This window comes from Zingiber officinale, chromosome 1A (assembly GCF_018446385.1).
Source record: "Zingiber officinale cultivar Zhangliang chromosome 1A, Zo_v1.1, whole genome shotgun sequence".
NCBI lineage: Eukaryota > Viridiplantae > Streptophyta > Magnoliopsida > Zingiberales > Zingiberaceae > Zingiber > Zingiber officinale.
In genome coordinates this window covers 63928381-63955071 of record NC_055987.1, presented here as the reverse complement: position 1 = coordinate 63955071, position 26691 = coordinate 63928381, and the positions used below count along the sequence as shown (strand labels likewise).

The window sequence follows — 26691 nt, the reverse complement described above, 5'->3', positions numbered from 1 at the left end:
ATGTGGATGATCATCAAAACTGGCATCTCACTCCCACTCGACGGCTTGGGGAAACTAGTTTCATGCAAGAACTGGGATGCAAGTCTAATAAAGAAGGTTGAGGCCAACACCAAAGCTACATATACTCTTCAATGTGGGCTAACAAAGGAGGAGCAGAACCGAGTTGGTTCGTTCGCAAGTGCCAAAGATTTGTGGGAGAAGCTAATCAAGATGCACGAAGGCACCTCTGATATGAAAGTATGTAAGCACGATTTAATTTTGAATAAACTTTATAACATAAATTTACAGGATGGTGAATCGGCAAGTCAATTGCACGCACGCATCCAAGAACTCCTCAACGACCTCCACGCGATTGGACAGGAGGTGGAGAATCGAGACGTAATTGTTGGGACCGTTGGGCTGGCTAGAAGGGGGGGGGTTGAATAGCCTTGCAAAAATTCAAAAACAAACCCTTCTTGGACTTTAAAAGAACACTTGCATAAAACTAATTAAAACAAGAAATAAACAAAAAAAAAGAGGCTCAAGGGATTTACTTGGTTACAACCGAGGAGGTTGTTAATCCAAGGAAATGAAACCCACTAAAATACTCCTTCAGGTGGAGAAGCCTCTTATAGTAGTGAAAGCACAAAATGAAAAAGCTAAATAAAAATAGAAAGTGCACAAGTGTTGTAAATGAAATTGCTTGTTGATTGTAGCTTTTTGGACCAAGGCTATATTTATAGCCTTGGTCGAGGCGCCTGGAAGGGTTCCAAGCGCCTGGAAGGGTTCCAAGCGCCTGGAGGGGGATAAAACTTTATCCCCTCCGCAACAGATCACGGTTAAATGTAATCTGGATAGGATCGAGTTCCGGGAGCCCAGAATCACTCCCGGCGCCCGGACTAGTTCGGGCACCCTGAATGGGTCCGGGCGCCCAGACCCATAAAGTTAACAAAGTTGGCTTTTTCGGTCCGAGCTCTCTGCTTCGGTGCTGCTTGCCTCGGTCCGGGTCTTCCTCTATGGCTCTGCTCGCTTGGGTGATTTCGTCCAATCAGAATAAGGCCCACTCGAACCCAATTTCGGCCTTCTCCTCGCGCAGGCTTCTGCTCCGGCTTTCGTCCCTTGAATGTCACGTATGTTCTTCTCATCCACCGGTGTACTCTTCCGCAGCGCCTCGTCCCTTAGACGCACGGAGCCCGTCGGCTCTCTCCCGTGCCATCTTTCTCGCTAGCCACGTCTTCGACTCGACTTCCTGTGCTCCTATGCTCTTGCACACTTAGACACAGGGATCAAAATCCACAGGACCTAACTTAACTTGTTTGATCACATCAAAACAACCTTGGGGTTCCAACAATCTTCCCCTTTTTGATGTGAGCAACCCAAGTTAAGATAGGGTAAACAGACATAAATTTAAAACAATAAATTCTGTAATAAAGTGCAAAAATTTAAAAAAATAAATTATCTACCTACCCCTAGACTTAATCTTTTCTTTCTTCCCCTTTGATCACATAAAAATGGGGTATAAAGAAAAATCTAAGGGTAACAATTTTGGAAAACTTTAGATTTTTTTTTTTGAAAATTATTTTGATATAAAAAATTTGGCACTAATTTTTAGAGTATTTAAGTGTTGCAGAAAAAAATTTCTAAGTAAGAAAATTTCAAGCAGAGAAAAAAATTGTGCACCATAAAAATAAAGTTTGATAAAGCAAAGTTTATAAAATAAAAATTTTCTTAAGTTTTACCAGTAAAAAAAATCCTAAGTTAAACAAATTTGCAAAAGGCAAACAAGTTTTTAAGTTAACCAAATTTGAAAAATTTGAGGATTTTCCAAAAAAAATTTGTAACTATTTTAAGAAATTTCCATGTACAGAAAAAAATGCTTGAAAAACATTTTAAAGCATTATCTAATTTCAATTTAATGTTTTATCAGTTAGTCAATTAAACATTTTATTTCAATATTTGGCTTCCAAGCTGTGGCGAGGCACTATGCCTTCTTGGTTATTGGATCATCAACTACTTCTAGACAAAACCACATAAGGAAATTAAACGTTTAATTTTATCGCTGAAAGCTCTAAGTCTAAATAAGGTTCAAGTTAGGCAAGACTTAGGAACCCAATATAGGTTCCAACCAACTGGATTGATTAGGTATTTCTTAGGGATATATTTCTTTAAAATATTTCTAATTTGTTCTTTATGATATCTAAAATACCAATTTAGGTTATTGAATTTCCTAAAACTTGCATTATATGAACATGTATGGTTTTTCAAGTTACTTATTTCTTTTTACAAAATTTCATTTTCTAAATTTTATTTTGTCAAACTCTTCTAATGAGAAAGATTTTGCTAAAATTAATTTTAAAATTTTAATTTCTTTTTCAAGTTTGCAACAATCTTTAGTTAATAATTTTACAAACTTAAACAACTTGTCAGGTGGGAGAGATCGTACCTGACTTATCTTGTCGACCTTGTTATCCATAGCTCCCCCTGAACTGCTGCTTTCTTTCGATGTAGCTCCCCCTTCATCGATGCTCTCGATTCTCATTTCAGATGAGCTTGCTTCGTGTTCATCTTCTTGATGACTTGCCATTAATGCAAGTCGGAAGAAAGCCTCGACTTCTGATTCGGACGACGTATCATCCCACGTCGCCTTTAGAGTCTTGTACTTGTTCGTTTGGATAGGTTTCTTTCCTTTATCCTTATCCTTGTTCCTTAGCTTGGGGTAGTTGTCCTTGACGTGCCCTTCTTCATTGCAGTGGTAGCATCTAATCATCCTTTTCTTTCTATCCTGTGGATGGTTAGTTTTTCTTGATTTACATAACTTTTTAAAACATCTTACCATCATCACCATTTCCTCGTCGTCGAGAGAAGATTCTGACTCATGTTTGTCTCTTGTTACCTTGAGGACAATGTTGTGCTTTGGCTCCTTCGTACTTGCACATCTCGATTGATGCACTTCAAAAGTCGAAAAGAATTCTTCTAAGGTAACAGATTCTAAGTCTTTAGAGATATAGAAGGCATCTATTAATGATGGCCATTTGGTATTCCTAGGGAATGCATTAAGAGTGTACCTTAGAGAATCTCGGTTACTTACCTTTTATCCGAGATTCGAAAGTCCGGTGATGAGCTCCCTAGTTCTCGAGTGAAGATGTGCAATCGTTTCGTCTTCTTCAAGCTATAGGTTCGTCAACTGGTTGCGGAGTAAGTCTCGTCTCGCGAGCTTGGCCTCAGACGTGCCTTCGTGTAGCTCAAGGAACTTCTCCCAAAGCTCCTTTGCTAAGTTGTAGGCACCAATCTGGTTGACTTCTTGTGGCAGAAGGATGCTCAGCAGATGAAATTCTGCTTTACCGTTTGCCACGTAGTCAGCCTGCTCTTTCTTCGTCCACTGATATTGTACTGCTCTTTAGTCGGCCTACTCGAAACATCGGATTGGTTCCCCTGTACAAAAATTTTGTACAAGTCTCGAACCTTTCCTAACAACATATTGTGTTCTTTAGAAATTAAATTTGGAATCTCAAACAGAACTTAAGATTATTGATTCCAAATTCAACTTATCTATTCTTAGAGGTTTTGACTTGGATCGCAAACAATGCTTAACATTATTGATCTAAATCCACCCATGTTACAAAGTTGATTAAATATTTATTTCAAAGATCGGCTTCCAGGTTAAACATGGTGAGGCACTAGACCTTCTTGGGTATGAGATCATCCACCACTTTCTAGACAAAGCCGTTCAATGAAATTCAATATTTAATCTCCTTATAGTAACCCTAGATTTAACCATTAAGAACAATCGAATCACAAGATCGAAAAACAAAAGAAACACAAAATCAAAACATAAATTCGATTGCCTAGAATCGTTAGCCTCTTGTGTTTGGTAATTCAAAATCCGTACAAAGAAAACTAGTATGATGAGGAACAAGACAACTAGATATACCTTTCTTTGTTAACAAAAACCTCTTGATCTTCTATTGTATTCCTCTCCTTCTCTTGGACGTCGTGTGGACAATGATCTACCAAGAAGAAATCCACCAAAGCCTTCCTTGCTTCCAAGTTTCGGCCACCACCACAATACTCCAAGGGATGCTAGAAACCAATGTCTCCTTTCTCTAATTCTTCACCTCGAAGCAACCAGCCACCAAGAGCTCCACAAGAGATGTTGTCGCCGACCACAAAGAAGAAGAGAAAGAGAAGAGGAAGGGTCGGCCACCAAGGATGGAAGAGAGGAACAATAGAATAGGTTGTGTGTGTCATGAAGGCACTCCCTCCCTCTCTTTTATAATCCTTGGTGAATCCAAAAAAGGAAAGTTTTATAACAAAAAGTAAAACTTCATTTTATTCCTCTCTATGGCCGACCACACCATGTTTAAACAAACAAGGAAAGATTTTAAGCAAAAATTAAAATCTCTCTTTTAAAAATCCCTTTTGTGGTTAGCTATAAAAGGAATATTTTATAAATTAAAATCTGTCTCTTTTAAATCCTTTTATGGATATGTATAAAACATAAGATTTAAAAATAAAACTCCTTTTATATCATGGTTACAAAAAAGGAAAGTTTTCTTAAAAAATTAAAATCTTTCTCTTATCATTATAGATATCTACAAATAAGGAAAGATATCTAATCTCTCTTTTAATCCTTTGTAGAAAATCTATAAAAGGAAAGATCTTAAAATTAAAAACTCTCTTTTAAAACCATGTGGATTAAAACATAAAAGGAAAGATTTTATCAAAATTTTATTTTTAATAAAATCCCTCTTCCCTTTCACACTTGGTCGGCCCCTTGCTTGGCCAGCCCTAGCCTTAGCTGCAAGCTTGGCCAGCCCTAGCCTTAGCTGCAAGCTTGGCTTGGCCGACCCCTTGCTTGGGCTCCAAGCAAGGATAGGGGCCGACTCCTAGCATGGGCTAAGATGCTAGGCTTTGGATAGATATAAGGCTTTATATAAGATGCTACAATAGGGACCGAGAGGAGGAATTGGTTATGGTCTCCTGATGAACTTGAGCTTCCCGTGTTCGCCCCGAACACCCCACTCATGTTCATCTATAATAACTCATACCACTAAAGAGCTATCATTGCACTACCACACCAATCCCAAATTATATTTTGGGCTTCGTCTTATCATGAGTGTGTTAATCTCCCTGTGTTTAAGATATCGAATGTCCACTAATTAAATGAGTTACTGACAACTCACTTAATTAATATCTAGCTCCAAGAGTAGTACCACTCAACCTTATTGTCATGTCGGACTAAGTCCACCTGCAGAGTTTACATGACAATCCTCATGAGCTCCTCTTGGGGACATTATCAACCTAGATCGCTAGGACACAGTTTCCTTCTATAATTAACAACACACACTATAAATAATATTATTTCTCTACTTATCGGGCTTATTGATTTATCGAACTAAATCGCAACTTTTGATAAATCAAAGACATAAATACTAAATATATGTGCTTGCTATTATATCGGGATTAAGAGCACACACTTTCATAATAACAGAGGTCTTGTTCTTTTATGTAGTCAGTATAAAAAAAACTACCTCAAATGATCCTGCTCAATACACTCAGAGTGTACTAGTGTAATTTTATAGTCAAGATAAACTAATACCAAATTACACTACAACTATTCCAATGGTTTGTTCCTATCCATCTTAGTCGTGAGCTACTATTTATAACTTATAAGGAACTGATAACATGATCTTCTGTGTGTGACACCACACACCATGTTATCTACAATATAAATTAATTGAATAACTACACTTAGCATATAAATGTAGACATTTGACCAATGTGATTCTTTATTTCAAAATAAATGTTTACAAAAAGCTAGGGGCTTTTAGTATACACTCTAACAATCTCCCACTTATACTAAAAGACAATGTTGTCATAAACGCTGCCATACATCTGATCCCCATCCCCTCAACATGCCGATCAAAAGCTTTTGCCGGAAGGGCCTTAGTGAAAGGATTTGCCAGGTTATCTGCTGATGTAATGTTGGCGACAACAACTTCTCCTTGCTTTACGATGTCTCGTATTAGGTGGTACTTATGCTCAATGTGTTTACTCGCCTTATGGGCTCGTGGTTCTTTCGAGTTTGCTACTGCACCACTATTATCACAATAAATTGTGATGATTTTGGGTAAACCAGGAATCACATCTAAGTCCATCAAAAAGTTCTTGAGCCATATAGCTTCTTTGGCTGCCTCAGAGGCTGCTATATACTCAGCTTCCATGGTTGAGTCTGAAACGTATTTCTGCTTAACACTCCTCCATGCTATGGCTCCACCTCCTAAAGTAAACACATAGCTTGATGTAGACTTGCATGCTAAAATGAGCTAGGATCGTATCGATATATGAAGCTTGGGATAATCACAACATTCTTTTCTTGCGATCTCTTATTACTTTGATCCCGAGAATATGTGCACATTCTCCCAAGTCCTTCATATCGAATTGTTTGGACAACTATACCCTTACTTCCGACAACACTTTGATATTGTTTCCAACTAACAAAATGTCATCTACGTGTAGTACAAGAAATACCACCACGTTTCCATCACACTTCTTGTATACACAAGACTCATCCGGACACTGAATAAATCCATATGACTGGATTACTTCATTAAACCAGATGTTCCAAGACCTTGATGCTTGCTTCAGTCCATAAATAGACTGATTGAGCTTACATACTAGATGTCCTTTGCCTTTTGCAATAAACCCCTCTGGTTGCTTCATATGGATGTTTTCTTTAAGACTTTCGTTAAGAAAAGCTGTCTTGACATCCATTTGCCAAACCTCATAATCCATATGAGCAGTAATAGATAAGAGTATCCAGATAGACTTAAGCATAACTACTGGTGAAAAGGTTTTCTCATAATCGATTTCCTCTTTTTGAGTATACCCTTTCGCAACAAGCCTTGCTTTGAAGGTTTCCACCTTCCCGTCTACCCCTCTTTTACTTTTGTAGATCCATTTACATCCAATAGATTTTACACTATTTGATAGTTCTACTAGCTCCCAGACTTTGTTAGAATACATAGATTCTATTCCTGAATTCATTGCTCTTTGCCAAGATGCTGCATCTTTATCTTGGAGTGCTTCGTCATATGTTCGGGGATCAGGTTCATATTTACCTGGGATCAAGTCCGAAGACTCTCCCAAAAATATGAATCTTTTAGATTGCCTCACAACCCTCCCACTACGACGAGACACTGTCTGTGGTTGTGTATCATTTGTGATACGTGTTACAGTTTCTTGTGATATTTCATCTTGCACTGTTAGTACTAAAGTAGGCGTTCCCTCTCTCATTTCTTCTAGAACAATTTCACTCATGGGCTTATGATTCATTACATACTCCTCTTCTAAAAATCGAGCATTCATACTAACAATAACTTTTGGATCTTTAGGACTATAAAACAAACCACCTTTTTGGGATAACTTATAAACAAGCGTACTTCTGTACGAGATTCCAACTTATCAGTATCTCCCTTCAGCACATATGCTAGACTACTCTATATTCGAATATGACTCAGACTAGGCTTAGGCCCATTCCATAATTCCATGGGAGTAGAGGGTACTGATTTAAAAGGTACCAAGTTCAAAATGTGCAGTGCCGTTTCTAAAGCATATCCCCAGAATGAATTTGGTAATTTTGAATAACTCATCATCGATCTAACCATTTCCATAAGAGTCCTATTCCTTTATTCTGCCACACCATTCTGTTGGGGTGTACCAAGTGCAGACAATTGGGATTAAATCCTAACCTTTGATAAGTAATTCCTAAACTCACCTTTGAGGTACTCGCCACCACGATCAGACCGTAGTGTCTTGATACTTTTACCGTGACGTTTCTCCACATCACCCTTGTACTCTTTGAACTTATCAAAACACTTAGACTGTGGCGCAACAAGTAAATGTATCCATATCTCGAATAGTCATCTATGAAAGAGATGAAATATTCGAAACCACCTCTCGCCTGGATAGTCATAGGTCCACATAAATCAGAATAAACCAATTTCAACACATCTTTTGCTCTATACCCCTTGGCCTTAAGAGGTCTCTTGGTCATTTTTCCTTCCAAGCAAGATTCACAAGTTGGAAAGTTTTCCAACACTAATGAACCCAAAAGTTCATCGGCTATTAGCCTTTGAATCCTACTCAAGTTAATATGACAAAGTCTTAGATGCCAAAGATATGTTTGGTTCATATTTGAAGGTTCCTTTCTCTTATTAGAATTAGAGGATGTGTTATTAATTTCCATTTGTTACTTTGTGGCAGTTATCGGATTTAGAGTATACAAATTGCCAACTAATGTAGCAGAACAGATAATTACCCTATTTTTCTTAACAACCACTTTGTCATCAAAAGAAACAGTATATCCATCCAAAAATAGTTTAGAAACTGAAATTAAATTCTTTTTAAAACTTGGTACATAAAGACAATTTCTCAAAATCAAAGTTCTATTCCTATCAAATGATAAGTAGATGTCTTCCACTGCAACAACCACCACTTTCGTAGCATTGCCCATGTAGACGGTTATCTCTCCCTCATATAGCCGTCGAGTTTCCTGGAACCCCTACAATGTATTGCAGACATGATCAGTGGCTCCTGTATCTACACACCAGGTACTGGTAGATAACACCGCTAAACATGTTTCAACTACAAGAGAATAAGATATACTTTTATTGTTCTCTTTCCTATGAGGACAGTCCGCCTTCCAATGTCCAGACTGCTTGCAAATAAAGCACTTGCCCTTCGGCTTCTTTACTCCTGCTTTAAGTCGAGTACCTAGAGATTGTTTCACTTTCTTTGCCGAGTCAGCTTGTTTCTTATTCTTCTTTTGACTTTCGACTTAGAAGTAGAAACATTTTCAGCAAAGTGAATTTGAGAATTATGACGAAATAGCCCTTCTGCTGCCTGAAGTTTTGTCAGTAGTTCTGCTAATAAATAAATCCTTTTATTCATATTGTAGTTCAGGTAGAACTGCTCAAAACTTTTGGGGTAGCATTTGGAGAATAATATCGACCTGGTTTCCCCATCGATTTCAGCTCCAAGGATTTGTATCTCATTCAAGTAAGCCATCATCTTTAGGATATGATCCCTTACAGGTGTCCCTTCTGACATGGTGGCTGTCATTAATTTTTTCATTATCTCTTGCCTAGCAGCCCGATTATGGTGTCCGAAGAGTTCCTTGAGATTGTTCATCATGTCATAGGCAGTTGGCAAGTCCTAATGCTGATGTTGCAGCATATTTGACATTGAAGCCATAATTTAACACCACACCATCTCATATGCCTTCACCCATTTCTTATGATACTCAATCTCCTCTTCACTAGAATCACTATTAGGCACATTAGGGCAAACCTCAAATAGTACAAACTTATAACCTTCAGCAGTTAGGACAATATCCATGTTTCTTTTCCAATCTATGTAATTTGGACCAGTAAGTTTGTTCTCTTTCAGAATAATATCCAGTGGGTTGAAAGTCATCCTAAGAATCACAAAATAAGTTCTAGTCAAGACTTTAGAATTTAGAATAATATTGAATCCTCAAACAATATTATTTAAATTCACCAACACCTCAAAACACCGTGAATTTTGTATGCCACGTTAGTGTGGACGTATACAAAATCAAATATTTGTAAGAGGAGGTTTTACCCATTAATTTTATTATTGTCATCATAACTTTATGACAAATAAAATTAATAGTTGGTATTCCTTTGGCCACACAAATAATAGCAGTGACTCCATTGGGGAGGATACTATTAAATGCGCCTAAGTGTATACCATTACTTGATACTTAGTCCATTAAATAGGATTGTGCCCCTTCAGTTGGAGAAGATTACATGCTCCTAAATAATTTCCTATAACCATCCATAAAGGAAGTTTGATCTAGCGATCCGCAAACAAACCCATCCGATGTGGAGGGAGGCACTCAGAGCCAATGCGCAAGTTTGTCGCATCACTTACAAACCAGTAATGGAGACCGTGGAATTTATTTACTAATCCCTCTCCCACTTAGTTATTTGAGATGAGGATTTTATCATGCACACATATCACAGCAAATAAAAGCAATAAATATGGAAAAATAATTATCCAACTATTATGATCTCTTCTATCACTGTCCTCCGTGTGCTGCCAACCCTAGCTGCTGCCATCTTTAGCCACCGCAATCGGGTCTAGTTGCCACATCTATCTTGCTTGTTTTTCCGCTGCGCCTCTGGTCCTCAAATAGCACCACACCTTGAAAGGATACGATCCGCGACAAAAATAGAATTTTACATTTATCGATCCTATATTCCACGAAGGAATGTACATGTAATCTAGATCGAACAAAAAGTAAAAATCCTAAAACTAATACAACTCATGCTGTATTTAATACATACAATCATGCACACACATAAAATGCCCTCGATATGTCTGAGGGTCCAATCACACACAAACACATTAGGGCCATAATAGTTGGATCTAGGATGCCTGTAACCACAGAGTTAATCTATTTGCACATCCTACTATTATCATGCCTAAAATATGCATGACATGTACATAATTAAACTGAAAAACTAAACACACAGAGGCAATATCCTAGCTCTGATACCAATTGTTGGTTGCTACTCGGAATATCGTACTGGTTCCCCTGTACAAAAATTTTGTACAAGTCCCGAGCCTTTCCTAACAACCTATTGTGTTCTTTAGAAATTAAATTTGGAATCACAAACAGAACTTAACATTATTAATTCTAAATTCAACTTATTTGTTCTTAGAGGTTTTGACTTGGATCGCAAATGATGCTTAACATTATTGATCCAAATCCACCCATGTTACAAAGTTGATTAAATATTTATTTCAAAGATCGACTTCCAGGTTAAACATGGCGAGACACTAGACTTCTTGGGTATGAGATCATCCACTACTTCCTAGACAAAGCCTTTCAACAAAATTCAATATTTAATCTCCTTATAGTAACCCTAGGTTTAACCATTACGAACAATCGAATCACAAGATCGAAAAATAAAAGAAACACAAAATCGAAACATAAATTCGATTGCCTAGAATCGTTAGCCTCTTGTGTTTGGTAATTCAAAATTTGTACAAAGAAAACTAGTATGATGCGGAACAAGACAACTAGTTATACCTTTCTTTGTTAACAAAAACCTCTTGATCTTCTATTGTATTTCTCTTCTTCTCTTGGGCATCGTGTAGGCGACGATCTACCAAGAAGAAATCCACCAAGGCCTTCCTTGCTTCCATGTTTTGGCGACCACCACAATGCTCCAAGGGATGCTAGAAAAAAAATACCTCCTTTCTCTACTTCTTCACCTCCAAGCAATCGACCACCAAGAGCTCCACAAGAGATGATGCCGCCGACCACAAAGAAGAAGAGAAAGAGAAGAGGAAGGGCCGACCACCAAGGATGGAAGAGAGGAACAATAGAATAGGTTGTGTGTGCCATGAAGGCACCCTCCCTCTCTTTTATAATCCTTGGTGAATCCAAAAAGGGAAGTTTTATAACAAAAAATAAAACTTCCTTTTATTCCTCTCTATGGTCGGCCACACCATGTTTAAACAAACAAGAAAAGATTTTAAACAAAAATTAAAATCTCTCTTTTAAAAATCCCTTTTGTGGTTAGCTATAAAAGGAATATTTTATAAATTAAAATCTCTCTCTTTTAAATCCTTTTATGGATATCTATAAAAGATAAGATTTAAAAATAAAACTCCTTTTATATCATGGTTACAAAAAAGGAAAGTTTTATTAAAAATTAAAATCTTTCTCTTATCATTATAGATATCTGCAAATAAGGAAAGATATCTAATCTCTCTTTTAATCTTTTGTAGAAAATCTATAAACGGAAAGATCTTAAAATTAAAAACTCTCTTTTAAAACCATGTGGATAAAAACATAAAAGGAAAGATTTTATCAAAATTTTATTTTTAATAAAATCCCTCTTCCCTTTCACACTTGGCCGACCCCTTGCTTGGGCACCAAGCAAGGCTTGGTCGGCCCTAGCCTTAGCTCCAAGCTTGGCTTGACTGACCCCTTGCTTGGGCTCCAAGCAAGGATAGGGGCCGACTCCTAGCATGGGCTAAGAGGTTAGGCTTTGGGTGCATATAAGGCTTTATATAAGAGGCTACAATAGGGACAGAGAGGAAGAATTGGTTATGGTCTCCCGATGAACTTAAGCTTCCTGTGTTCGCCCGAACACCCAACTCAATTCATCAATAATAACTCATACCACTAAATAGCTATCATTGAACTACTACATCAATCCCAAATTACATTTTGGGCTCCTTCTTATCATGAGTGTGTTAATTTTCCTGTGTTTAAGGTATCAAATGCCCACTAATTAAATGAGTTACTGACAACTCACTTAATTAATATTTAGCTCCAAGAGTAGTACCACTCAACCTTATTGTCATGTCGGACTAAGTCCACCTGCAGGGTTTACATGACAATCCTTATGAGCTCTTCTTGGGGACATTATCAACCTAGATCGCTAGGACACAATTTCCTTCTATAATTAACAACACACACTATAAATAATATTATTTCCCAACTTATCGGGCCTATTGATTTATCAAACTAAATCACACCGAGTGTACTAGTGTAATTTTATAGTCAAGATAAACTAATACCAAATTACAGTATGACTATTCCAATGGTTTGTTCCTATTCATCTTAGTCGTGAGCTACTATTTATAACTTATAAGGAACTGATAACATGATCTTCTGTGTGTGACACCGCACACCATGTTATCTACAATATAAATTAATTAAACAACTACACTTAGCATATAAATATAGACATTTGACCAATGTGATTCTTTATTTCAAAATAAATATTTACAAAAAATAGGCTTTTAGTATACACTCTAATAGGAAGGATGCTCAGCAGATGGAATTCTGCTTTGCCGTTTGCCACGTAATTGGCCTGCTCTTTCTTCATCTATTGGTATTTTTCCTTACCTTCGGGTGCTACAAAACCAAACTTCATTATTAAAAGTAATTCAAAGTCAGGTTTAAAGAATACCTGCATTCGCTTTTTCCAGCTAGCGAATTCTCCCTCGAACTTCGGCGAGTATATACTTGGTCTGACCATCGTCTTTGCTTTGATCGACGGTTAGTCCTCCTGAATCATCTTGGCTATGATACCACTTGTTGGGACCGTTGGGCCGGCTAGAAGGGGGGTTGAATAGCCCTATAAAAATTCAAAAATAAACCCTTCTTGGACTTTAATAGAACACTAGCATAAAACTAATTAAAACAAGAAATAAAAAAAATAGAGGCTCAAGGGATTTATTTGGTTACAACTAAGGAGGTTGTTAATCTAAGAAAATGAAGCACACTAAAATAATCCTTCAGGCGGAGAAGCCTCTTACAATAGTGAAAGCAAAAAAAATGAAGAACCTAAAAAAATGGAAAGCGCACAAGTATTGTAAATGAAATTGCTTGTTGATTGTAGTTTCTTGGACCAAGGCTATATTTATAGCCTTGGTCGGGGTGCCTGGAAGGGTTGCAGACACATAGAGGGGGATAAAACTTTATCCCCTCCATAACGGATCAGGTCAAACATGATCTGGATAGGATCGGGTTCCGGGCGCTCGGAATCACTCCGGGCGCCCTGACTGGTTTGGGCGCCCAGAATGGGTCCGGGCGCCTAGACCCTTAAAGTCAATAAAGTTGACTTTTTCGATCTGGGCTCTCTGCTCCGGTGCTGCTCGCCTCACTTCGGGTCTTTCACTCCGGCTCAGCTCGCTTGGGTGATTTCGGCCAACCGAAATAAAGCTCACCCGAATCCAATTTCAGGCTTCTCCTCGAGCAGGCTTTCGCTCTAGCTTCTCGTTCCTCGAATGTCATGCACGTTCTTCTCGTCCACCGGTGTACTCTTCCGTGGTGCCTCATCCCTCAGACCACCGAACCCGTCGACTCTCTCCTGTGTCGTTCTTCTCACTAGCCGCGTCTTCCACTCGACTTCCTATGCTTCTTAGCTCCTGCACACTTAGATACAGGGATAAAAAACCATAGGACCTAACTTGTTTGATCACATCAAAACAACCTTGGGGTTTCAACAGTAATTGTAACAATCCAAATTTCTCTATTTCGAGTCCCAAAAGTAATTTAAAAATATTTAAAAATGCTATAGAAAAATTCTAGAGATTTTTAGAATTTTTTAGAGTATTTTTATGCAATTTTTGGAGGTCGATTGGTATTTTTACTAAACGAAAGAAGTTTCGACAAAAAAATATTAAAGTCGTGATTCGAACCGTGGACTTCGGACTTGAACTGAGCTTTAACCGAATCCAGCCAGCCAACTGTTCCAGCGGGCGTTTCTTCTTAAAGAAGGAGAAATATTATATTTAAGCAGTAGTTAAGAAATCGAAAATAAATTGGAATAAAAAGTGCGCGGCTGAGGGATCGAAGCCGAGGCCTTTGACCCAAGCAAAACCCGCCTGACCAGCTGTGCTGGCGGCTGGTGTTAATTGTGTAGTAATTAATAAAAATATTAGTTATAAGAAAAGACTTAAGTTTTTTCCCGAACCCTAAAATTTTCTCACCCGAACTTCTCTTCTCCTCTCCTCTCGCGACGACGATTCCTTCTCGGGTGAAAACGAAGCTAGGGCTTCTTCTCACGAGGCCGGCGAGCACTTCTCTCCGTGGGTTCTTCACAGATTCGAGGTCTCCTCGTCGAAGAGAGCTCGTGGGCACGAGGAAGGGTTGAAATTTGAAGTTTCTCCGCGAACCCTAGGGGTTATCTCCTTCGGTTTGAATTCAAGAATCATGGTAAGTTGCTACTCACCTGCAGTAGGATAGTTTCAAAGTCTATTCCTTGTTCCTGTCCTTGTTCCCGAAGCTTTGCATGAAACCCTAGGGCTTGTTTGTAGGTGAATTGATAAGCTATTTTTATCTCACAGCATGCCTTAAGAGTTGTATTTATTTTGTTGCTAATCTTTTTGTCAAGCCAGGACAACCCTTATATATTTAGCATACGGTTTTGGGATTCCTTGTTTCTGCCGTGTATTAACAGTGGTTCTTTAGGGCTGCTATATTTTCAGTAGAGCAATATATAGAAGTTCAAGTTGTGAATCAGTTTTTGTAGAGGTTTATGTTTTAAGTTTTCAGCAAGTTTAATTTGGTGATTGTTGAGGTTTTGCGATTTGAACTATGAAGCTTTGATTTCTTATGGTTTTGTAATCACTGGATGGTTTCGAATTGGAACGATGAAGTTCTGTTTCTCCTTTGTGCTTCTTAATGCCATGAGTAGATAAGGTTCAGTTGGAGATGTTACTGCTGTTTTTGCTTAATGGATTTGGCTGGTTAGTGAGTGTTTTGTTTCCTCCTAGTGGTTCCAAAAGTTTCGGACAGAGTTTAATATTTGCTAAGAAAAAAAAAAAGGGCACGAACAACCCCATTTCCCTTGTGTTTACAGCAAGCATGAACAGCTCTTTTGGAGCTTAGGACAACCCCCTTTGGAGCTTATTCCAGTCCGGATTTCTTTTGTTATATGCATGCATGAAAAGGAGTGAATAGCTTTTGTAGTAGTGCAGATTTTTGCATTTAGGAGCAGTGCAGATTTTTGCATATTGTAGCATTGCAGATTTTGGTTTTCCATTGCTTTTGGATGTGCACGAACAGATTTCGGATTCCTGTGTTGGGCAAGGAACAAGGAAGAGTTTAGTTTCCTTTAAAGCATGTAGTTTGATTTTGTAGAATGGTATGTTATGATACAATACATGAAGAACATCCATGTTTTCATAGGTTTTCAGTAGCAAATCTTTATTTGGTTGCAAGGTGTGTACAATGGCACAATGTTGGTGAATATGCTGTGAGATACTTGATTGTAGCTTAGTCCTTAAAGCATGTAAGTAAATGTACTGTAGATTTATGCAATTGATTTGGAATTTGTGATGTGTTCAAGATTTGCTAGTGTAGGTTTTGTTGGGGATAAGTATACCTGGACATATAAAAGAATGTGAAAGAGGTTAGATAGGGTTTTAATGTTTCCCTCTTAGAATGAAAAGGATTTAGAAGAATGCTATGTTTGGAGTCTTCATCTTTTTGTCCAGCAACTAGGTTGTTAGGTATTGTGACAAGACAATTTTAGTGTTTGAACAATGGGCAAGAATCCTCAAGCAAAGAAGCTGGTTACATAACGATTTAATTATGATGACAATAAAATCGTTAGTTTAGCTATCCTAGGTTGTACAGGTTTTTCTAACTTGAGGGGAAAAATATTCTTTCCATACTATGTACACATTATGCTAGTCTTCAGTTAGGTATTAGTAGTATAGTGCAGAATTCGTGTTTACAGCAAGCATGAACAACTCTATTTAGAGCTAAGAATAGCCTTTCTTTCTTTGTATTTCTGCGGGCCTGAACAACTTTACTTGAAGCTTAAAACAACCCTTTCAATTTGCAGGTTAAGCAAGTGCAAATTCAGTTTCAAGTTAGTTTTCTTTGCTGCTTTACAAAACCCGAACTGCCTTTTATTCGAAGTATATATATATATAGTTAGATTTATCTTTAAGCTTTTAGTTTCCCTGGTTCTGTTATTAGGCAATGAACATAGAATGGCTTGGATTAAGTATTGGTTTATTAGGCTAATTGGAGGTTGATCCGACAGTGATTTTGGTTTATTTTTAGATGAAGTAGGTGGTGTAATCTCTTTAGTGTAAGGTGAGAGATGTTGAATGACTTTAGCTTGTGCAGTGATAGACCAAGTAGAGAGGAGCAGGATCGTTTTAGTGGATCACCTAAACTATTGAATGGATTTAATAAAATCTGAACTTATGATGCTTAAGCAAATGTTTTTCCAATATGCACTTAAGTTATTTGGATTGAATATTCAAAGTTTACAATTCCAGTTAGATCACTTCTTCATATTGGTTGAAGTAGGAACAGACTTAAAAAGTAAGGAAAATTGGAGTATGTATCCTTCTAATCATAAATAGATCATGTTGATGATGAAACAGAAAGTTTAGAAAGCAGTGGTTGATATTAGATGAGTGGGGAAACTGAGATAATTGGAATCATTTTGGAAGTTTTAATGTAGTTTAGATCTCCTCATAGTGCAATTTTAAAAGATTATAGTGAAGTTTGATTAAGTCTTTAGAGTGCAAATTTTTATCAGGAATAGCAGTGCAGATTTTTATTAAGTAGATCAGTGCAGACTTTTATTAAGAAGAGCAGTGCAGATTTTTTTCTAAGTAATAGAAGTGCAGTTTTCCTTTTCTAGCTTTTCCTTAGCTATTTGTAAGTATGAGCAGACTTCTTTTCTATTGCTATTAGACGTGCAATTTTTCTTTGCTATCAGTTTAACATGAGTAGTATTGATTCCTATTTTTAGTCCTTTACTACTAGATACACATGAGCAGTTTCCTTTAGTTTTAATTTGCTATTTTAACAAGCATGAACAGCCATGTATTCTAGTGGAAAAATAAGAATCCTATTAAATACTTTTAGAAGTATTAACAAGTAAAAGAAAGAAAAAGAAAAGAAAGAGAAAGGCCAAGGCCTTAAGTAAATTCCAAAGTCAAGACTTTAGGGATTTTGGCACACAAGGTGTTTATTAAAATGCCAAGGCATTTAAAGAAGAAGTAATTAAGATTATAAGTATTTTACTTTTAAGAAGAGGCTAGTACCCGACTTCACAAGGTTGTCGTTAAACAAATCCACGTGTCTAATTTCAAGGTCTTGGCCCTGGTAGACCAAGGTCTACTCTTTTAGGATTGGTGGCTCGCTACCCCAACCTATTAGGGAACGCGCATAAGATGGTACTAAGCCTAGGCCCAAGACGAAGTTGATTATTATTTTGAAGTATTATAAGTATAAGTTTTTGAACAAGTAAAACGAGTTTTACATAAACATAAAGTATTAAAGATTAAGTTTAGAACAAATGAAATAAGTTTCATATAGTTCTAAAAATCAGTAAGTTTAGTTCTTTATTCTACCATGTTTATCTAGTAGATGAGTAGTTTTTCATGTTTACCTATTAGATGAGCAGCATGATTAGCTATTAGAATTACATGAGTAGATTCCTTAGCTTTTCTTTGCTATTAATTTGACATGAGCAGTTATGTTTATGCTTTACTTCCTTTTAGAGCATATAGTTTCTATTTCTTCCTGTATACATGCATATTCGTATTTTTGTGAGTTAGATAGCGCTTACTAAGCAAATTTTGCTTATAGTTTACATTTCCTCTTACTGTAGATACAGGAAAGGAAAAGATATAGCAAGGAAGGCGACAAGGAGGTGTACGAAGGATGTGTGATGCCAGGACTATGGAGAGACCTGGGAAGTTTTGAGTTTTCATTTTTAGTGGATAGAAATAGTTGAGTTGTACCTTATGGTTTATGTCTTTTGAGATTGTATTTTCATTCCGCATTGTTAGTTTGGTTATTTTCCACTATTGGAGTTTTATTCATTTGTTATTGCTAGAATAGTTTATTTTTTTTAGTTGTTGTGTATTATAAACTGCATGGTTGTTTGATAAATGTTCCAGCCGCCTGTGGCTGTGTATATTATGTTATGTATTAATGATTATGGTCACCGGTACAGGGGAGACTCTGTCGAAATTTTTCGGTATGGATTCCACGTGGTTTTTAATTATACCGATTAAGTAGAGTTAGTAGTTAAGTGACGACCACTCTTAGAGAGTAGTAGAGTAATAAGAAGGGTGGTCGTTACAGTTGGTATCAGAGCAGTTCCCATTCTCCAGCATCACACATCAGCACCAACCTTGTCGTCTTCAAGTAAGAAAGTATTTAAGTTTCCTTTTATGCTTTCTTTATTATTTGCAGCATAGAGTGATTGCTTATAAGTGCTTAAGTCAGATAAGAGTTTTTGCTGTTTTCTTTATTCATATACATAAGTATATTTAGAAAGGATAGAAAAGATATCAAGTCTTTTCTTGGCATAAGTAGATGTCAAGATAGAGGACAAGACAGTGGGGAGTTAGAAAACCCAGTTAAGTAATTAGAACTAGAAGGACAATGTTAACAAGAAAGACCCAAGCAGGAAGACGTTCGGGTAGTCTGTGAATATCCAGAAGTATTTCTAGAAGAGTTACCTGAACTATCTCCCAACAGAGAAGTGGAGTTTGAAATTGAATTGGTTCCTGACACCAACCCAATTTCAAAAGCTCCGTACCGAATTTCTCTAGCAGAGTTAAAAGAGTTACAAGAACAATTTTAGGAGCTACTTGACAAGGGTTTCATCCGCCCTAGTCATTCACCCCGGAGAGCTCCAGAGTTGTTCGTTAAGGAGAAAGACGGATCTATGCGGATGTGCATAGATTTTAGATCGCCGAACAAAGTAACAGTTAAGGACAAGTACTCTCTTTCCAGAATAGATGATCTATTTGGTCAGCTAAAGAGGGCAATAGTGTTCTCTAAAGCAGACCTGCGCTTTGGGTACTATCAGTTGGAAGTAAAAGGAAGTGATACACCCAGAACAATTTTCAGGACCAGATATGGACACTACGAATTTGTAGTCATGCCAATTGGTGTGACTAATGCACCTATGGTCTCCAGGGACTTTATAACATGTCTTCCAAGGACCACTAATGGGTACAAAGTGATATAAGTGATGATGGACAGAGATGTTAAGAGACTAAGAAGCAAAGAAGTACCACTAGTAAAGGACAGTATAAGACAGAGATATCCAGAATTATTCTAAGTTTGAGGATGAACTTTTTATAAGGTATGGGGAATTGTAACAATCCAAATTTCTCCATTTCGAGTCCCAAAAGTAATTTAAAAATATTTAAAAATGCTATAGAAAAATTCTAGAGATTTTTAGAGTATTTTTATGCAATTTTTGGAGGTCGTTTGATATTTTTACTAAACGAAGGAAGTTTCAACAAAAAAAATGTTAAAGTCAAGATTCGAACCGTGGACCTCGGACTTGAACCGAGCCTTAACCGAATCCAGCCAGCCAACTGTTCCAGCGGGCGTTTCTTCTTAAAGAAGGAGAAATATTATATTTAAGCAGTAGTTAAGAAATCAGAAATAAATTGGAATAAAAAGTGCGCTGCTGAGGGATCGAAGCAGAGGCCTTTGACCCGAGCTAAACCCGCCTGACCAGCTGTGCTGGCGGCTAGTGTTAATTAAGGAAAGAGTGAATAATATTTAAGGTATAATAATTAATAAAAATTTTAGTTATAAGAAAAGGCTTAAGTTTTTTCCCGAACCCTAAACTTTTCTCACCCGAACTTCTCTTCTCCTCTCCTCTCGCGGCGGCGATTCCTTCTCGGGCGAAAACGAAGCTAGGGCTTTGTCTCTGGCGGTCGGTGAGCACTTCTCTCCGTGGGTTCTTCACAGATTCGAGGTCTCCTCATCGAAGAGAGCTCGTGGGCACGAGGAAGGGTTGAAATTTGAAGTTTCTCCGCGAACCCTAGGGGTTATCTCCTTCGGTTTGAAATCAAGAATCATGGTAAGTCGCTACTCACCTGCAGTAGGATAGTTTCGAAGTCTATTCCTTGTTCCTCTCCTTGTTCCCGAAGCTTTGCATGAAACCCTAGGGCTTGTTTGTAGGTGAATTGATAAGCTATTTTTATCTCACATCATGCCTTAAGAGTTGTATTTATTTTGTTGCTAATTTTTTTGTCAAGCCAGGACAGCCTTTATATATTTAGCATATGGTTTTGGGATTCCTTGTTTCTGCCGTGTATTAACAGTGGTTCTTTAGGGCTGCTATATTTTCAGTAGAGCAATATATAGAAGTTTAAGTTGTGAATCAGTTTTGTAGAGGTTTATGTTTTAAGTTTTCAGCAAGTTTAATTTGGTGATTGTTGAGGTTTTGTGATTTGAACTGTGAAGCTTTGATTTCTTATGGTTTTTCAATCACTGGATGGTTTCGAATTGGAATGATGAAGTTCTGTATCTCCTTTGTGCTTCTTAATGCCATGAGTAGATAAGGTTCAGTTGGAGGTGTTACTGCTTTTTTTGCTTAATGGATTTGGCTGGTTAGTGAGTGTTTTGTTTCCTCCTAGTGGTTCCAAAAGTTTCAGACAGAGTTTAATATTTGCTAAGAAAAAAAAAGGCACGAACAACCCCATTTCCCTTGTGTTTACAGCAAGCATGAACAACTCTATTGGAGCTTAGGACATCCCCCTTTGGAGCTTATTCCAGTCTAGATTTCTTTTGTTATATGCATGCATGAAAAGGAGTGAATAGCTTTTGTAGTAGTGCAGATTTTTGCATTTAGGAGCAGTGCAGATTTTTGCATATTGTAGCATTGCTGATTTTGGTTTTCCATTGCTTTTGGATGTACACGAACAGATTTCGGATTCCTGTGTTGGGCAAGGAACAAGGAAGAGTTTAGTTTCCTTTAAAGCATGTAGTTTGATTTTGTAGAATGGTATGTTATGATACAATACATGAAGAACAACCATGTTTTCCTAGGTTTTCAGTAGCAAATCTTTGTTTGGTTGCAAGGTGTGTACAATGGCACAATGTTGGTGAGTATGCTGTGAGATACTTGATTGTAGCTTAGTCCTTAAAGCATGTAAGTAAATGTACTGCAGATTTATGCAATTGATATGGAATTTGTGATGTGTTCAAGATTTGCTAGTGCAGGTTTTGTTGGGGATAAGTATACCTGGACAAATAAAAGAATGTGGAAGAGGTTAGATAGGGTTTTAATGTTTCCCTCTTAGAATGAAAAGGATTTAGAAGAATGCTATGTTTGGAGTCTTCATCTTTTTGTCCAGCAACTAGGTTGTTAGGTATTGTGACAAGACAATTTTAGAGTTTGAACAATGGTCAAGAATCCTCAAGCAAAGAAGCTGTTTACATATTGATTTAATTATGATGACAATAGAATCGTTACTTTAGCTATCCTAATCTGGACAGGTTTTTTTAACTTGAGGGGATAAATATTCTTTCCATACTATGTACACATTATGCTAGTCTTCAGTTAGGTATTAGTAGTATAGTGCAGAATTCGTGTTTACAGCAAGCATGAACAACTCTATTTAGAGCTTAGAATAGCCTTTCTTTCTTTGTATTTCTGCGGGCCTGAACAGCTTTACTTGAAGCTTAAAACATCCTTTTTAATTTGCAGGTTAAGCAAGTGCAAATTCACTTTCAAGTTAGTTTTCTTTGCTGCTGTACAAAACCTGAACTGCCTTTTATTCCAAGTATATGCATATATATATAGTTAGATTTATCTTTAAGCTTTTAGTTTCCCTTGGTTCTGTTATTAGGCAATGAACATAGAATGACTTGGATTAAGTATTGGTTTATTAGGCTAATTGGAGGTTGATCCGGCAGTGATTTTGGTTTATTTTTAGATGAAGTAGGTGGTGTAATCTCTTTAGTGTAAAGTGAGAGATGTTGAATGACTTTAGCTTGTGCAGTGATAGACCAAGTAGAGAGGAGCAGGATCATTTTAGTGGATCACCTAGACTATTGAATGGATTTAATAGAATCTGAACTTATGATGCTTAAGCAAATGTTTTTCCAATATGCACTTAAGTTATTTGGATTGAATATTCATAGTTTACAATTCCGGTTAGATCACTTCTTCATATTGGTTGAAGTAGGAACGGACTTAAAAAGTAAGGATAATTGGAGTAAGTATCCTTCTAATCATAAATAGATCATGTTGATGATGAAACAGAAAGTTTAGAAAGCAGTGGTTGATATTAGATGAGTGGGGAAACTGAGATAATTGGAATCAATTTGGAAGTTTTAATGTAGTTTAGATCTCCTCATAGTGGAGTTTTTAAAGATTATAGTAAAGTTTGATTAAGTCTTTAGAGTGCAGATTTTTATCAGGAATAGCAGTGCAGATTTTTATTAAGTAGATCAGTGCAGACTTTTATTAAGAAGAGCAGTGCAGATTTTTTTCTAAGTAATAGAAGTGCAGTTTTCCTTTTCTAGCTTTTCCTTAGCTATTTGTAAGTATGAGCAGACTTCTTTTCTATTGCTATTAGACATGCAATTTTTCTTTGCTATCAGTTTAACATGAGCAGTATTGATTCCTATTTTTAGTCCTTTACTACTAGATACACATGAGCAGTTTCCTTTAGTTTTCATTTGCTATTTTAACAAGCATGAACGACCATGTATTCTAGTGGAAAAATAAGAATCCTATTAAATACTTTTAGAAGTATTAACAAGTAAAAGAAAGAAAAAGAAAAGAAAGAGAAAGGCCAAGGCCTTAAGTAAATTCCAAAGTCAAGACTTTAGGGATTTTGGCACACAAGGTGTCTATTAAAATGCCAAGGCATTTAAAGAAGAAGTAATTAAGATTATAAGTATTTTACTTTTAAGAAGAGGCTAGTACCCGACTTCACAAGGTTGTCGTTAAACAAATCCAGGTGTCCAATTCCAAGGTCTTGGCCCTGGTAGACCAAGGTCTGCTCTTTTAGGTTTGGTGGCTCGCTACCCCAACCTATTAGGGAACGCGCATAAGATGGTACTAAGCCTAGGCCCAAGAAGAAGTTGATTATTATTTTGAAGTATTATAAGTATAAGTTTTTGAACAAGTAAAACGAGTTTTACATAAACATAAAGTATTAAAGATTAAGTTTAGAACAAATGAAATAAGTTTCATATAGTTCTAAAAATCAGTAAGTTTAGTTCTTTATTCTACCATGTTTATCTTGTAGATGAGTAGTTTTTCATGTTTACCTATTAGATGAGCAGCATGATTAGCTATTAGAATTACATGAGTAGATTCCTTAGCTATTCTTTGCTATTAATTTGACATGAGCAGTTATGTTTATGCTTTACTTCCTTTTAGAGCATATAGTTTCTAGTTCTTTCTGTATACATGCATATTCGTATTTTTGTGAGTTAGATAGCGCTTACTATGCAAATTTTGCTTATAGTTTGCATTTCCTCTTACTGCAGATACAGGAAAGGAAAAGATATAGAAAGGAAGGCGACAAGGAGGTGTACGAAGGATGTGTGATGCTAGGACTATGGGGAGACGTAGGAAGTTTTGAGTCTTCATGTTTAGTGGATAGAAATAGTTGAGTTGTACCTTATGGTTTATGTCTTTTGAGATTGTATATTCATTCCACATTGTTAATTTGGTTATTTTCCACTATTGGAGTTTTATTCATTTGTTATTGCTAGTATAGTTTATTTTTTTTAGTTGCTGTGTCTTATAAACTGCGTGGTTGTTTGATAAATGTTCCAGCCGCCTGTGGTTGTGTATATTATGTTATGTATTAATGATTATGGTCACCGGTACAGGGGAGACTCTGTCAAAATTTTTCGATAGGGATTCCTCGTGGTTTTTAATTATACCGGTTAAGTAGAGTTAGTAGTTAAGTGACAGTCACTCTTAGAGAGTAGTAGAGTATTAAGAAGGGTGGTCATTACAGTTGGTATAAGAGCAGTTCCCATTCTCCAGCATCACACATCGGCACCAACCTTGCCGTCTTCAAGTAAGAAAGTATTTAAGTTTCCTTTTATGCTTTCTTTATTCTTTGCAGCATAGAGTGATTGCTTATAAGTGCTTAAGTCAGATAAGAGTTTTTGCTGTTTTCTTTATTCATATACATAAGTATATTTAGAAAGGATAGAAAAGATATCAAGTGTTTTCTTGGCATAAGTAGATGTCAAGATAGAGGACAAGACAGTGGGGAGTCAGAAAACCCAGTTAAGTAATTAGAACTAGAAGGACAATGATAACAAGAAAGACCCAAGCAGGAAGACGTTCGGGTAGTCTGTGAATATCCAGAAGTATTTCTAGAAGAGTTACCTGAACTATCTCCCAACAGAGAAGTGGAGTTTGAAATTGAATTAGTTCCTGACACCAACCCAATTTCAAAAGGTCCGTACCGAATTTCTCTAGCAAAGCTAAAAGAGTTACAAGAACAATTTCAGGAGCTACTTGACAAGGGTTTCATCCTCCCTAGTCATTCACCCCGGAGAGCTCTAGAGTTGTTCGTTAAGGAGAAAGACGGATCTATGCGGATGTGTATAGATTTTAGAGCGCTGAACAAAGTAACAGTTAAGGACAATTACTCTCTTTCCAGAATAGATGATCTATTTGATCAGCTAAAGAGGGCAATAGTGTTCTCTAAAGCAGACCTATGCTTTGGATACTATCAGTTGGAAGTGAAAGGAAGTGATACACCCAGAACAGTTTCCAGGACGAGATATGGACACTGCGAATTTGTAGTCATGCCAATTGGTGTGAGTAATGCACCTATGGTCTCCAGGGACTTTATAACAAGTCTTCCAAGGACTACTAATGGGTACAAAGCGATATAAGTGATGATTGACAGAGAAGTTAAGAGACTAAGAAGCAAAGAAGTACCACTAGTAAAGGACAGTATAAGACAGAGATATCCAGAATTATTCTAAGTTCAAGGACAAACTTTTTATAAGGTATGGGGAATTGTAACAACCCAAATTTCTCCATTTCGAGTCCCAAAAGTAATTTAAAAATATTTAAAAATGCTATAGAAAAATTCTAGAGATTTTTAGAAATTTTTAGAGTATTTTTATGTAATTTTTGGAGGTCGTTTGATATTTTTACTAAACGAAGGAAGTTTCGACAAAAAAGATGTTAAAGTCGAGATTCGAACCGTGGACCTCGGACTTGAACCGAGCCTTAACCGAATCCAGCCAGCCAACTGTTCCAGCGGGCGTTTCTTCTTAAAGAAGGAGAAATATTATATTTAAGCAGTAGTTAAGAAATCAGAAATAAATTGGAATAAAAAGTGCGCGGCTGAGGGATCGAAGCCGAGGCCTTTGACCCGAGCTAAACCCGCCTAACCAGATGTGCTGGCGGCCGGTGTTAATTAAGGAAAGAGTGAATAATATTTAAGGTATAGTAATTAATAAAAATCTTAGTTATAAGAAAAGGCTTAAGTTTTTTCCCGAACCCTAAACTTTTCTCACCCGAACTTCTCTTCTCCTCTCCTCTCGCGACGGCGATTCCTTCTCGGGCGAAAACGAAGCTAGGGCTTCGTCTCCGGCGGCCGGCGAGCACTTCTCTCCCTGAGTTCTTCACAGATTCGAGGTCTCCTAGTCGAAGAGAGCTCGTGGGCACGAGGAAGGGTTGAAATTTGAAGTTTCTCCGCGAACCCTAGGGGTTATCTCCTTCGGTTTGAATTCAAGAATCATGGTAAGTCGCTACTCACCTGCAGTAGGATAGTTTCGAAGTCTATTCCTTGTTCCTCTCCTTGTTCCCGAAGCTTTGCATGAAACCCTAGGGCTTGTTTGAAGGTGAATTGATAAGCTATTTTTATCTCACAGCATGCCTTAAGAGTTGTATTTATTTTGTTGCTAATCTTTTTGTCAAGCCAGGACAACCCTTATATATTTAGCATACGGTTTTGGGATTCCTTGTTTCTGCCGTGTATTAACAGTGGTTCTTTAGGGCTGCTATATTTTCAGTAGAGCAATATATAGAAGTTCAAGTGGTGAATCAGTTTTGTAGAGGTTTATGTTTTAAGTTTTTAGCAAGTTTAATTTGGTGATTGTTGAGGTTTTGCGATTTAAACTGTGAAGCTTTGATTTCTTATGGTTTTGCAATCACTGGATGGTTTCGAATTGGAACGATGAAGTTCTGTTTCTCCTTTGTGCTTCTTAATGCCATGAGTAGATAAGGTTCAGTTGGAGGTGTTACTGCTGTTTTTGCTTAATGGATTTGGCTGGTTAGTGAGTGTTTTGTTTCCTCCTAGTGGTTCCAAAAGTTTCAGACAGAGTTTAATATTTGCTAAGAAAAAAAAGGGCACGAACAACCGCATTTCCCT

At 37.2% G+C, this 26691-nt stretch overlaps 1 protein-coding gene across 1 annotated transcript; it reads left to right on the top strand.

Annotated features, from left to right (window-relative positions):
• LOC121998196 lies at window positions 1-22191 on the top strand. The gene is made up of 4 exons (XM_042552991.1): window positions 1-237; window positions 289-378; window positions 22032-22058; window positions 22174-22191. The coding sequence occupies exons 1-4, from the start codon at window positions 1-3 to the stop codon at window positions 22189-22191; spliced, it is 372 nt and encodes a 123-aa protein (XP_042408925.1).
• The last annotated feature ends 4500 nt before the right edge of the window (window positions 22192-26691 follow it).

What these genes read in the sequence shown, in the direction of transcription:
- LOC121998196 (XM_042552991.1), top strand. Translation starts at nt 1, where the DNA reads ATGTGGATGATCATCAAAACTGGCATCTCACTCCCACTCGACGGCTTG. An exon ending in AAGGCACCTCTGATATGAAA is followed by an intron (nt 238 to 288) that starts GTATGTAAGCAC and finishes ATAAATTTACAG; the next exon opens with GATGGTGAATCGGCAAGTCA. An exon ending in AGGAGGTGGAGAATCGAGAC is followed by an intron (nt 379 to 22,031) that starts GTAATTGTTGGG and finishes TTTAATTTGCAG; the next exon opens with GTTAAGCAAGTGCAAATTCA.